The 12,997-nt window shown below is 43.3% G+C and overlaps 1 protein-coding gene across 2 annotated transcripts in view; it reads left to right on the forward strand.

Annotated features, from left to right (window-relative positions):
* Positions 1-12,997, forward strand: part of SMC6 (structural maintenance of chromosomes 6) — a 1,026,872-nt gene that overhangs the window by 183,992 nt on the left and 829,883 nt on the right. For both annotated transcript variants that reach the window (XM_078647759.1, XM_078647758.1), the window contains exon 10: positions 1,987-2,085. In XM_078647759.1, coding sequence (XP_078503885.1) covers positions 1,987-2,085 — 99 coding nt within the window. The remainder of the gene's footprint in view (positions 1-1,986; positions 2,086-12,997) is intronic.

Below are 12,997 nucleotides of genomic sequence, written 5' to 3' on the forward strand. Positions count from 1 at the left end.
CCACAATGACGATTATTAGCAATAGCATTTACACTGGCAGTGTTCGTTGTTTTCAGTTTGAATAACATATCAGAAATTGCTCTAATTTACAATAGTTGATTTATTGTACAGCAAGCATTTAAAAATTGCACGTTTTGAGAAGCTTTGGAGGGATTGCTCGTCTAGTTAAACCATGTTCTGCTTGCATGGTCTGTCAACTAAATGTCCTTCTCCTATTCCTGTTGCAAAGTAGCTCTTACCTGTGGTCATCTCCTGCAATCAAACCTACAGTTTCACACATCGATCAAAAGCTTCCAAGAGAGAAGAAACCACCCCGTAGTGACATCTGTTGCATTTGCCACGCACAGTATCTCGCCCTCTTTCAAGGCCTTCATTTGCTTGCATCCAAATGTGCAGAATTTTTAACATTGTCCCATGCACAGTGTTAAATTTGCACGTCTTCTTACCTTTCTGATATCTTGACTCCTTTACACCCACCTACATCCATAAGGTTAGCCACCTGTAACAGACTCTCAGTCCGTCCCATAAGATACAAAGCTTTTGGGGATAGTGGTCTCCTGTAGATGTGTCATTCCCATAAAACTCCCTTTCTCTGTCCCTCTCCGCCTTGAATAAGACTTTTGAGTTTCAGGAAGGACTGAAGGTAAATTTGTTTTCTTAGGCCCATGGTTTACATCAAAGCTGACTGCTTCCTGAAGGAGCGATCTTTTAATGATATATTTATCTTCATTTTTTTTTTTTGCTTCCTCTCCAATCCTGTGTAATAAGTGTCTTCCCTGCAAAGTGATTTAAAGTGACCACAAGTAGGCATGAGCACTATTTTATATCCAACAGATAAACGATAGAAAGTTAGCCTTGAAGGAAAGTTGTAACCTGATATAAAATAATTTCTTTGGTGAAAGGCCCTGTTATCTATATGCAGGAAAAAGTAAGGAATGTGTAAAGTAACAAATATTGCGCTGATCTTAATAATTGTTAACTTACGTAAAATTAGGTCGGAAACCAGTAGTTGATGGATAAAAGTCAGATTGCTAGCAAACATTCCCACACAATGACTGTTAAGGATTTTTGGGTGAAAATAGCACACCCAAGAAATGTCACATTAAGGAATATTGCTCCAGGGCATCAAAGCATCCCTACTATATAGCTTTTTCAACTGTTTCCTACCCGACCTGAGTGCAAAGGCTTCACTAGTCATTATTACAATGGTAGCACAACATCCTCCTTTTCTGGTTTGCAAGATGTTTCTAGGAATAATTTAAGATCTACAGATCACAGCATATTTGAGTGACAAATGTTCAACTCTCTCACCCGTCCTGACGGTTATTTAGATCTACATTATGAATACCATGTCAATCAACCCCCTCTGCTGGTTGTAGGGCATTGCATTTTGCCTGTAGTGTTCCATCATCATCTAACTTCATAGTAGTGCAGTATAAGGGCATGTGCATAACATTTTGCCATTCATCTGTGCCTCAAAGCTGAGCAGTTCTTATTATGGTGTAAGTTTCAGTGTTTCGTAAAATTGTGTTTGTAAGGAAAAACATTTTCTGTCTACTACAGAACTCATAAAATCCACTCGCCCTATCACATTTGTGAGCCAGATTTAAATAGGGCTAGCTATTTTTAGGTCCTACTCGCACTTTCTGGTGAGTAGGAAGACAAACTGACAGTTGACCTCTGCAGCCGAACAAATGTAACAAGATAACAAGATTTAAAGGCAACTTTATTCACAAAGTGAATGAGCAATAAAAATGCCGTTAAATCTTGTTCATTTGTCACATTTGCTAGTCTTTCATTTCAGAGACAGAGGTCAAGTGCATTACAGTTAGGTCAAGTAGATTTTTTTACTTACTACACCTGCAGATCTAATAACAATGTTATGATTTTTTTTAGCCTTGCACTCTGCTAGTTTTATCAAATTATTGAAAACTGCATGAATATGAAATTGTTAGTTAATAGTGTTTGGTGTCATCCCTTGCTTAGGTCAATGAAATTGAAAAGAATATCAAACCTGTTGCAGACTACATTAATGTTGAAGAAGGGCGCACTGTTAAATACAACCAGAAAATAGAAGAATGGCAGGTATGGTTGTAATGACAATTGTGAAAACACCAGATTCTACTCTCTGTGAAAACAGGGTTTTCTTTCTTCTCCCTCCTCTCCTATTGCCCTTGTCTCCTTTCAACTCTGCTTCATTCTTTCACCTCTCAGGTGCCTTCTCAATCTTCTCCTCCATCCCCCAGTTCGCAGTCCTCTCCCTCTTTTCTCCATTCTAGGATGGCCCTTTACTGCTTCCATTATTTCCTCTCTTTTCTTTGCCCAACCCCCAGCCGAGAGGGATTGGTGTCCTCACTATGTCATCTGTACAAGATCACTCGTTCAGTAATTGCCTGTACAACATTCCTTTCATGGTATAAGCGTATATTGCCTAACAAAATTTGTTTTGTGTATATTGTCTTAGTAATATAGGACTAACTCAGATGTTTTCTCACAGAGAAGTTTGCACACTGATTTCCGACATCCATGACAAGAATTTCTGATGGATACTTCAAACTGCAGATTCCTCACCTCCACTGATTCCAGACTGGATCCTGAAACTTTTCTTTAGCAGTGCTCCTTGGCTCCACTAGGTGGCACCATTTGCCTCTGCATTGTCTCAATACCCCCTGAAAGTATTGGAGTGAAGCTGCATATTCGCTCCACCCGTGCGTGCTGACTTCAGACTTTTCACTCCTTGTGCAGATCTGGAGTTCCTCTCCAAATGTTAATGGTCTTCGTACGGCTTCTAAATTGAATTCCAGTACTCTAGGGAATGATGTCTACATCTAAAACTATATGTTATCCAGTATTGGGGTATCTTTCATAGATTCACATGCTTGAATCAGTCCCTGTCGTCAAAGCAGTAGTAAACAACTTCCATAGGGTATGGTGGTGATAACCATGCATTTAATAGCCTATCTATCTCCTCTTCTAAAAAAACCAAACTTGAGGTACAACCAATCAGTAACCAGCACCCTCTAAAACATTCACAAGAGAGACTGAATCACTCAGATTTTCACCGCACGTTGTGTGTGAAGGGAGTCTCCCAGAGCTCTGCTCAGTTCTTTCATATTTCTCACAGATACGTTTTATTTCCTTCTGGATATTTATAATGTGGGACCGGAAAGGACAATTTCGCCCTTTTAAGTCCTATGGGAAGAAGAGGGTTGACTTGGATGATCCCCACAAGGATTGCATCTATTGCCTCTATCGTCATCATGAGGCAAAACATTGCAAAATCTGCTGCACTTTCTCATCCAAAAGCAATAGAGAAGGCAGGCTTCTCCAGTATTGGGTTGTCTTTCATAGATTCACATACCTGAATCATTCCCCGTCGTCGGAGTGGGAGTCCCACGGTACATAAAAAAGCAATAATTATGCACATATAACCAAAAACCTTGGTAACATAAAACCAGGAAGTAAAGTAGCCCAAAGCTACAAGGAAAAAAGTTCCACATCTATGACTATCATAGTCATTATACATAGTCCAAACTGCAGCCAATCAGGCGACAGCACCCACCAGAATGTTCTCCTCAGAGGCTCAGGCTCTCAGATTTTCTACCGCACGTCGTGTGAAGGGAGTCTCCCTGAGCTCTGCTCAGTACTTTCCTAATTCCTCAGGAAGTTCTTCACTTATGATGTCTTCTTAAATGAAATCTCTATTTAGACCTTGTGAGTCTTGTGGGTGGGAAGCGGAGGCTTTTCTCTGAAGATCCCCACAAGAAATGCATTTACTGCTTTTACCAGGATCACCAGGTGAGAGACAGCAAGATATGCAGGACCTTCCCTCAGAAAACCCTCAGGGACAGAGAAGGGCGTCTACTTCTGTGGCTACAGAAGATTAAGGACCAAGGCAACCCCTTATCTGAGGTGGGAAGTATTGCCTCTGGTTCAATTGTTTCCTCTAGGAAGAGGGTTGCTGATGAGGATTTGTCTTCTCCTGGGGCTAAGGTGTTGAGAAAACAACAACCCTCTAAGGGTTCTGAATTGCCTTCCACCTCAAAAAAGGCTCCTCCACCTTCTAAGGGGAAGCCTCTGCCTTCCACGCCCCCAAGAAAAACTCTGAAGTCTCTGGCTCCAAAACGGCCTTCTGAGAAGGGTTTACCTCAGAAAAAGACCCCGTCGTCGACGGTGTCGACACGACTTCTACGTCGACAGTTATCTTCTTGTCACCGAGGCCTCAAATGATTGTCATCGGCATCATCCCCGTCATCGCTAGTGTCCGTCTCTGTGAAGCCCATCTCATCGATGAGAGAGATAGTGCCTACCGTTGACGTCCCGTCGACAACGAAGTTTGGAAGGATCTCGTCGACGACCACCTCATCGACTAAGACTGCCTCGTGGACGGCTGGCTTGACGTCGAAGACTACCTCGTCGTCGACGAAGACTGCCTCATCAACGAAGACTCGTTGTCGAAGATTACATCATCGTCGAAAACTTCCTCGTCGACGGTCTCACCTTTGATTGCAGTACTACTGACGGCGACTCCGTTGATGGCCCCCGCGTTGGCGCTGTATTTATCATCTTGCACAGAATTGCAGGTCTGGTCAGCGTCTACGGCTACGGCAATATCTACACCGTCTACAACAGCATCTTCTTTATTACAGAGACGCGGTTCTTCACTTGAGGCCCTTTCTCCATTGCATATTTCTCCAACCAAGGTACCGCTTGAGGTTCCTGAGCAATTACCGGATTCGGAAGAGAGTAAGGAGGACTCTGAAGTAGATGACAGGTTTCGCACTGCCAGAAGCCCTTCAGAATTGTTAATTAAATATCAGGAGGATGACCAGGATGAACAGCCTTCCCCAGAGCCTGTGGCCCCACCTCCTGATACTATACCTACAGCTCGGATGCCTCTTGCTCTGCTGAACAATCTTCAATATATGTTAGACGACTATTATCGTCGGTTTCCTCCATCTGATTAGTTGGAGTCCGTTCCACCGACACCTGTACCTTAAGCTTCCACCTCTGTATTCAGGTCTCCTAGACCGCCTTCTCCGGTGCCGTCGCATCATTATCCTGATGCAAATTCATCTGATGATGATAGGGAGGAAGGAGAAGTGGATGATAGGTCTCATATGTCGGAGTGGGACGAGTACCAAATTCAAACTCCATCTCCTTCAACTCCAGCTCCCATTGATTCTCCTCCACTGGACATCAGTGGCTTCCACCTCCTCATGTAAAGGGCAACGCAAAGGTTCCTTCTACCCATGGAAACGAAGACGGATGAATGCTTCCTTTACGATTTCAAGGATCAACCAAGGAAACAGATACGGACTATCCCCATTATTGATTTTATCTGGAAGGAAGGATTGAAGGTCATGACAGCTCCTGCATCAAACCCTTCAGTTTTGCCTTGGCTCGACAAAAAATATAAAGCGCCAGACAATTCACCGGCATGCCTCATAGGTCAACCAAAAGCTGACTGTAATTGTGCAAGCTGCACAAAGACGGGCTAGCAATCTTTCTTCTCCAATCACAGCTCCTCCTAACAGGGATGGCAGACGATTAGACTCAATTGGCAAAAGGGTCTCCACCATGCCAGTAACAACAGTCCGTGCTGCTAATTCACTTGCCATCTTAGGTCGGTACGACAGGCAAATGTGGTTAGACATTTCGCCATATATCAACATGTTGCCGGAACCATCAAAAGCTGAAGCTTTAAAGATTCTACAAGAAGGGGAGTGTATCTCTGTGGAGATCATAGATTCGGCCGTGGATGTTGCATCCTCAGGATTTAAGCAGCTAGCGGGTGCCGCATTTCTACGTTGGCAATGCTGGTTGAAGTCAACATCTTTTCACCAGGAGATTCAGGCAAAAATTATTGACATGCCGTTTGATGGAGAGTCATTATTCGGCCAGCATGTGGAAGAGACCCTACAGACTATCAAAAGAGACACCGCGACAGCTAGATCTCTCGGTACTCTGCAATTCCGTAAGCCGCCCTTTCGGGGTGCTAAAGGACATGGGTCATTCTCTAATCAAGGGGGCTACAACCAACAAAAATCTTACCATTCATATCAAGGGAATCAGCGATACCAGCCCCAGAGACAGCAGTCGTACGGACAACGCAACACTTCCTATTCACAAAATAAAAGGAAGCCCTCCTACCGCGGATGGGATTCAAATAAGAAACAATGAGAACCGCCACGTGCCACCTCTTCTGCCGCATTCCCATGTAAAAGTTAGAGGAAGGATCTCCCAATTTTACTCGAACTGGTCCGCAATAACATTGGACAAGTGGGTCCTGGCCATCGTGGCCAGAGGCCATGCTTTAGAGTTCATAAAGATTCCTCCAAATTTTCCTCCAAGAGGTCCACCTTCAGCTCATCTCAAGGAGCTATTTTCCCAAATAAATTTGATGATAAATAAAAGGAGCGATCAAAAGGGTCCATCAGTTACAGAGGGGAACAGGATTTTATTCTAGTTTTTTCCTGATAATGAAGAAATCGTGAGAGTGGCGTCCCATTCTTGATCTTTGCTCCCTCAACAAGTACTTAAAGAAGTTGCCCTTCCGGATGTTAATGCTTCATGAAATCCTTCAATTGTTGTCGGCGGGGAATCACATGGCCACCCTCGACCTCCAAGACGCGTACTTCCATGTGCCAATTCTTCCCAGACACAGAAAATTCTTGCGGTTCAGAGTGGCTGGCAGGGACTTCCAGTTCAAAGTCCTTCCTTTTGGACTATGGCCAGAACCCCGTGTGTTTACCAATGTTCTAGCACCGGTAGCGGCACACCTTTGTCTAGAAGGGATTCAGATCTTTCCTTATTTAGACGACTGCCTTATCAAGGCGAATTCTTTTTCAGACACAGCCACCCACATCCAGAGATGTTTATCCCTGTTTCAATCGCTGGGCCTCTCTATCAACCTCGACAAGTCTCCTCTTGTTCCTTCGCAAAGACAAACGTTCTTAGGGGCAACGTTGGACACGCAGCTGACTCAGCCTTTGTCTCAAACGAAAGACAGCAAAAGATCTGCAAACTGGCCTGCCTATTAAGATCAAAGGGATGATCTCTTCTTGCATCCCCTTGATACCCAACTTCCGTCTCTTGATGAGGCCCCTGCAAGAAGAACTCAACCACCAATGGTTGCAGGTTTCGGGATCGTTCGACGATCTCATTTATATCTCTCCTCGGATGCGAGAAGCCTTCCTCTGGTGGACTCGGAAAAAGAATGTGGAGGAAGGATGCTCATTCCTAGAAGAAGCGCTAAATTTTACCATCCCCACAGATGCGTCCCTCGAGGGATGGGGGGCACATCTTCAAGGGCTGACTGACAGCGGCAAATGGAACATCCAACAGCGGACGTGGCATATCAACCTTCTGGAATTACGAGCCATCTTCTTGGCCCTGAAATCCTTTAAAAACGTCATTCTAGGAGCTTCAGTGCTAATTCGGACAGACAATACAACAAGTATGCACTACTTGAATAAACAAGGAGGAACAAGATCTGCCCTTCTCTCTCAACAAGCCCAAGAAATCTGGAACTGGACGATAAAACACAGAATCAGCCTATCAGTGATACATGTACCGGGAGTTTCCAATCCCTTAGCGGATTCCCTCAGCAGATCCACAGTATCCACTCACGAGTGGGAATTGCATCAACCAACGGTAGATCGAGTCTTTCAGGAGTGGGGTCACCCCGATCTAGACCTATTTGCGACCAATCAGAACAGCAAATGCCTATTCTTTGCAAGTTGTCTTCCCCACAGGGAGTCTCGGAAACGCGTTTTGGATTAATTGGTCGCGAATATATGCTTACGCCTTTCCTCCAATACCATTGGTTCCCAGAGTTCTCCGGAAAATGAAGAAAGAACCTTTTCGCCTGATTCTCATTGCTCTCAGATAACCTCGGCAGTTCTGGTTCACTGAACTTCTCCTTCTATCAGAATGCGATCCCATTCAGTTTCGACCAATTCCGAACCTCCTGTCCGTCCAGAACGGACAGATCTGCAACCCGAACCCTGCATCTCTGAGATTAGCAGCTGGCACCTGAACACCTTGAATTCGCTCATTTAAACATTCCTGCGGATTGTAAGAAGGTTTTAGCTAACGCTCGAGCGCCTGCCACTATAAAAACATACAGGCTTAAATGGAAATGATTCTGCATGTGGTGTCAATCTGCCAATATTCATCCAATTCACGCAAAACCTGAGGAGATTTTACCATTCTTTTTACATTTGGCAAGGTCAGGCCTTTCTCATTCTACTTTGAAGGTATTTTTAGCGGCCATTTCAAGGTTTGGGCAAGCCGGTTCCAATTCTCTCTACTCAGCTAGGATCATACAACAATTCTTTAAAGGACTGTTTCGAATGTTTCCTCCTATCCGGCGTCCAACTCCATCCTAGCACCTCAATGTGGTACTAGCACTACCCCTTCGAGCCTATTCATAGAGTGGATGTGAAGTTTGTATCCTGGAAGGTGTCTCTACTATTGGCTTTAACTTTCAGCTGGAAGAGTCTGTGACATTCAAGCTTTCACCATAAATCCACCTTTTCTTCAGTTCACTTCGAACTCGGTAGTGCTACGCACTAATCCCAGCTTTATGCCAAAAGTGCCTTCGGACTTCCATCTCAACGAGACAGTCATTTTAAAGACTTCTTTCCTAATCCGCAATCTCCTGTGGAAAGGACTTTCCATACCCTTGACATCAGAAGATGTCTCAAGTTCTATTTACAGCGGACCTCTACGATTCGTAAAACTGACCAATTGTTTGTTGCCTACGGAAGAATATGGCAAGGACACTCCGTATCGAAACAGACCATAGCTCATTGGATATCTGCAGCTATTGGCTTTTGCCATCACCAAGCAGGAAGACATTTGCAAACGACTCCAAGAGCGGTCTCATCCTCTATTGCTCTCTTTACTGGTGTTCCTCTTAAACAAATCTGCAGAGCGGCGACTTGGACCAGCAGACACACTTTTACCAAGCACTACTGTTTGGAGGCTGCTAGTAATGCAGATACGTCAGTGGGACAATCGGTTCTCCGCAATTTTTTTAAATATGGTGAGCCTCTGTTCTTCCCTCCCCCTCTGTACTGTATTGGGTGACCGGGAGCCCTACGCCGACTCACCCGTGAACGTGACTGGTTTATGACCGGAACTTTGGTGGATATGTGTGTGTGTATATGTATATATATATATATATATATCTATCTCGTTGGCTCAGGAGGTGGATTGCCTCCGCAACGACCGCAAATTACCATTGAGGTCCCACGCAGCAAGCTCAGCATCAGCTAAAGGAACAACTTCAAACGCAGGCAGCGCAGGAAGTGCAGGACTGCAAGGCCCAACGGGAGGACAAGCACCAAAAAAAAAACCCGCAAGAGATGGAATCGCCGGCAATAAGACAAGTAAGAGATGTTATGACTGTGATTAATTTGACGGAAATGCATTTAAGCGCAAGAGAGGTCAGAACGTTGTCATTGGGGGTGACTTATTGTCCACCTAGTACCTTTAATTATGCCCGCACCAGGATGGATGTTTTTAAATTTGTGCGTGAATTGAACCTGCGCAAATTATATCTGATCAACAAAAACAAAAACACCAAGACCACTGTCTCCAGTAGTGTGGGAAACGTTGAAACCTTGAGTCACAGCGGGGGAATTTGATCTTTTTTGTGACTTAAAAGATTTGAATAGGGAAGGTGGGACTGAAGAAATCACACAGGAGGAGAGGCGTTTGAGAACTAACACCCCAGGGGCCACCTCCTTTAGACCAAAGTCAACGTTCAATCCAATAATGGTCCATGACAATATTGATGTCTTTAATGATCTGGTAACAGTAGAGATAAAGAAACTACATAAGGCGTCAATAAGTGAAGAAAAGAAAAGTAATCATTGTAATAATGCTTTTGGCAGCCTAATGAAGAAAATACAGAACAACAGGGACATAATTGTCAGGCAATCGGACAAAGGGGGCAATATTGTCCTCTGGCCCTTACAACTGTATATGGAGGAAGCTCTTAAACAACTTATTGACCGACAATGTTACTGTAGGAGTGACCTCCAGAAAGCCAATTTAGCATGGAACAAGTTCAATACCAGACTATATGGGTGGAAAAGTAAGGGACTTTTGAGCGGAGATGAACTCAAGTTCCTTAAAACGAACTACCCAGTGATGCCAGTTTTTTACATGATCCCTAAAGTTCATAAGGACCTGTTAAAACCGCCAGGAAGGCCTATTATCTCGGCCAGACAGGGAGCCTTTGAGAACACTTCACGTTACATTGACCATTTTCTCCAAGAACATGTCAAAAGTCTACCATCGTACCTAAAAGACTATGGATTTTTTGGATAAATTAAAGACAGTGATTTGGCAGGATGATTATTTACTAATCACACTTGATGTTGTGTCTTTATACACAAGCATAAATCATCAGGATGGTCTGAAAGCAGTAACCCACTTTTTAAAACAGACCAGCTAGTATGTTAGAGCACAATGCTATGATTACTGACATGATTGAGGTATGCCTCACAAACAATTATGTTTTGTTCCAGAACCAAGTATTTCAGCAGTTGAGGAGTTGCGATGGGGGCCTGCTTCTCCCCAAGCTACGCGTGCTTGCACATGGGGCTGTGGGAGGAGCAGGTCCTAGGAATCGCATTTGCTGATACAGTGAGAAACAACATAGTGTCATTATATAGGTTTATTGATGACCTTTTCTTGATCTGGAGAGGATCAAGGAATAAGGCTTTGCGTTTCATCTCTGAAATTAATGTTAACAACTTAAATTTACAATTTACTGGGGCAATCAGTGAAAGCCATGTGAACTTCCTTGATGTGGAGGTACACATTGAGGAAGGTAAATTACAGACTAGGTTGCACCGTAAAACTACAGCGGGAAATACGGTCCTGCATGCATCAAGCCATCACCCTGCCCACCTGATCCGAAGTATCCCCTATGGGGAGATGCTAAGGCTCAGGAGGATATGCAGTACAGAGGAGTCTTGTACAGCAGCACAGGAAAGCAGCAAAAATAGATTTCTGGCACGGGGCTACTCTTTGAGCACAATAGAAAAAGCTATAGTAAGAGCTAACATAACTGGTACCTTCACACAGCATGAAGGGGTTTTAGATCAAACCCAAAAGATAACTAGTAGTGATAGTGACCAACCAAGACTGATAACAGCTTACAGCCGCCAGCATAAGCAGATACATAAGATCATTGGCAGAAAGTGGGCTATAGTCAAGGGTGATCCCGTAATTGGAGAAACCCTGGCAGAACGCCCTGCGATCACATACAGCAGAGCTAGGTCAATGAGCGATATGCTGGTTATGAGTAGCCCAGAGATAGCCAAAAAAGATGATTGGCTGCATAAGAGTAAGGGATTCATCAAGTGCGCTGTATGCAAAGCATGTACAATGGGGAAAAATAAAACTGCTTATATGACCCCGTTTACTGAGACACCAACTCTGATTTCTAAGAAAATAACGTGTAAGACAGATTTCGTCGTGTATGTGCTGGAGTGTGCTTGTGACCATCAAAAAATGGGGTGGACCCTAAAGTCGGTAGACCTGGGTAATATTCATTGTACAAAAACAATGGTCTCAGACTATTCCTTTTTCTGAATTGATTCAATCAATTAACAATTCAAAGTTTAACTCATTAAGTGGGCACATATACTATATTTCCCACGGTTCAATCAATGTATACGTTTATCAACAAACACAACAAGCAAATAGCAACAACAATAACTCAAAAATTATTATGGGGCAATTTTAATTCATTGCATTTCTAGCTGTCTCATTTTTAAAGCATTTTTTGGTTGCCCAACGAGAATATGCAAAGAAATAGAAATATAATGTGATTGATAGAAAAGTTGAGAAAAGGACATAGAATAATACAATATTTACAATATTTTACAAAATAATATATACAATATGTAAATTTGGACAAAAGTAAATTCCTCAAGGTCCTGGTGTGTATTGCAAAAACTGCACACAGTTCATCTTAAAATGGAGACACTGCTTCCACACTGTTGTTTGCACTAAAATGTGTAAGCCACCATCCAGGACAAACTAGAGCGTCGACGTTTCGACTCGTCTTCAGGCCTTCGAGGTAATTTAAACGGTGGCCATGCGAGTCTTCATCAGGACTGCAATTAAGGGCAACCAAGGGAGCAGCACCTGCCCTAAAACATAATGAATATGTGTGTCATGCTGTTGCTATTGTTCCAAATGCGATCATATATGAGTCGCATGTGCCCATGGTAAGAATTAAACTTACCCAATGGTGATTGGACATTTTTTGGTGTGGCTCTTAACTCTGCTGGTAAATTAATTACCTGGAAACATAACGGAGAGGTCATTAGACCTATCCTATATCCGTCAACAAACTACAGTATCAACTCAACCTGTACGTATCATTACCTTTGAGTGAAAGGCGAAACTGGAGTTATGGGTCCTCCAAAGATCTGACTTGAATTCCTATTTACAAAAAAACCCTGTTATAAAAAACATGGGTAGAGTAAGACAGAATCTTTGAAAAAGTAACGACAAAGATAGATGCAGCATTTCTCTGCATAGGAATACAACATGTCTAGAATGAATCTTACCAGTACTGTGTAGGAAAATGCTGTCTGCACAGTAGATTTCAATCTTGTTATATTCGAGGGTTTAGTACTTCCTATAATTTAAAACAATAATACCCCGGTAAATACCATCGAATATATACTGAAATCAATTCAGGGTATGAGAAAACTACAATAGCACTCACCAATTCAATGGATATGGTGGGCGCCCACTTCGTGTCAAGCTACACGCGGCATCCTGCCTGGGTAAGCGGAAAAGAGCTTTACAAATCCGCGCGTGTTCAAAATGCTATCTAAATAGGAGTTAGTGTAAAGCGTGTGCGCTTACCACGCTAGTCAATCTCAGTCCCCCAAGGGTTCAACGTGCGATAAGCTCGGCGTCCTTTCGCTCGGTCCCACACCGCAAACAATAGCGAAAA

Source organism: Lissotriton helveticus, chromosome 6, assembly GCF_964261635.1.
Source record: "Lissotriton helveticus chromosome 6, aLisHel1.1, whole genome shotgun sequence".
Classification (NCBI taxonomy): Eukaryota; Metazoa; Chordata; class Amphibia; order Caudata; family Salamandridae; genus Lissotriton; species Lissotriton helveticus.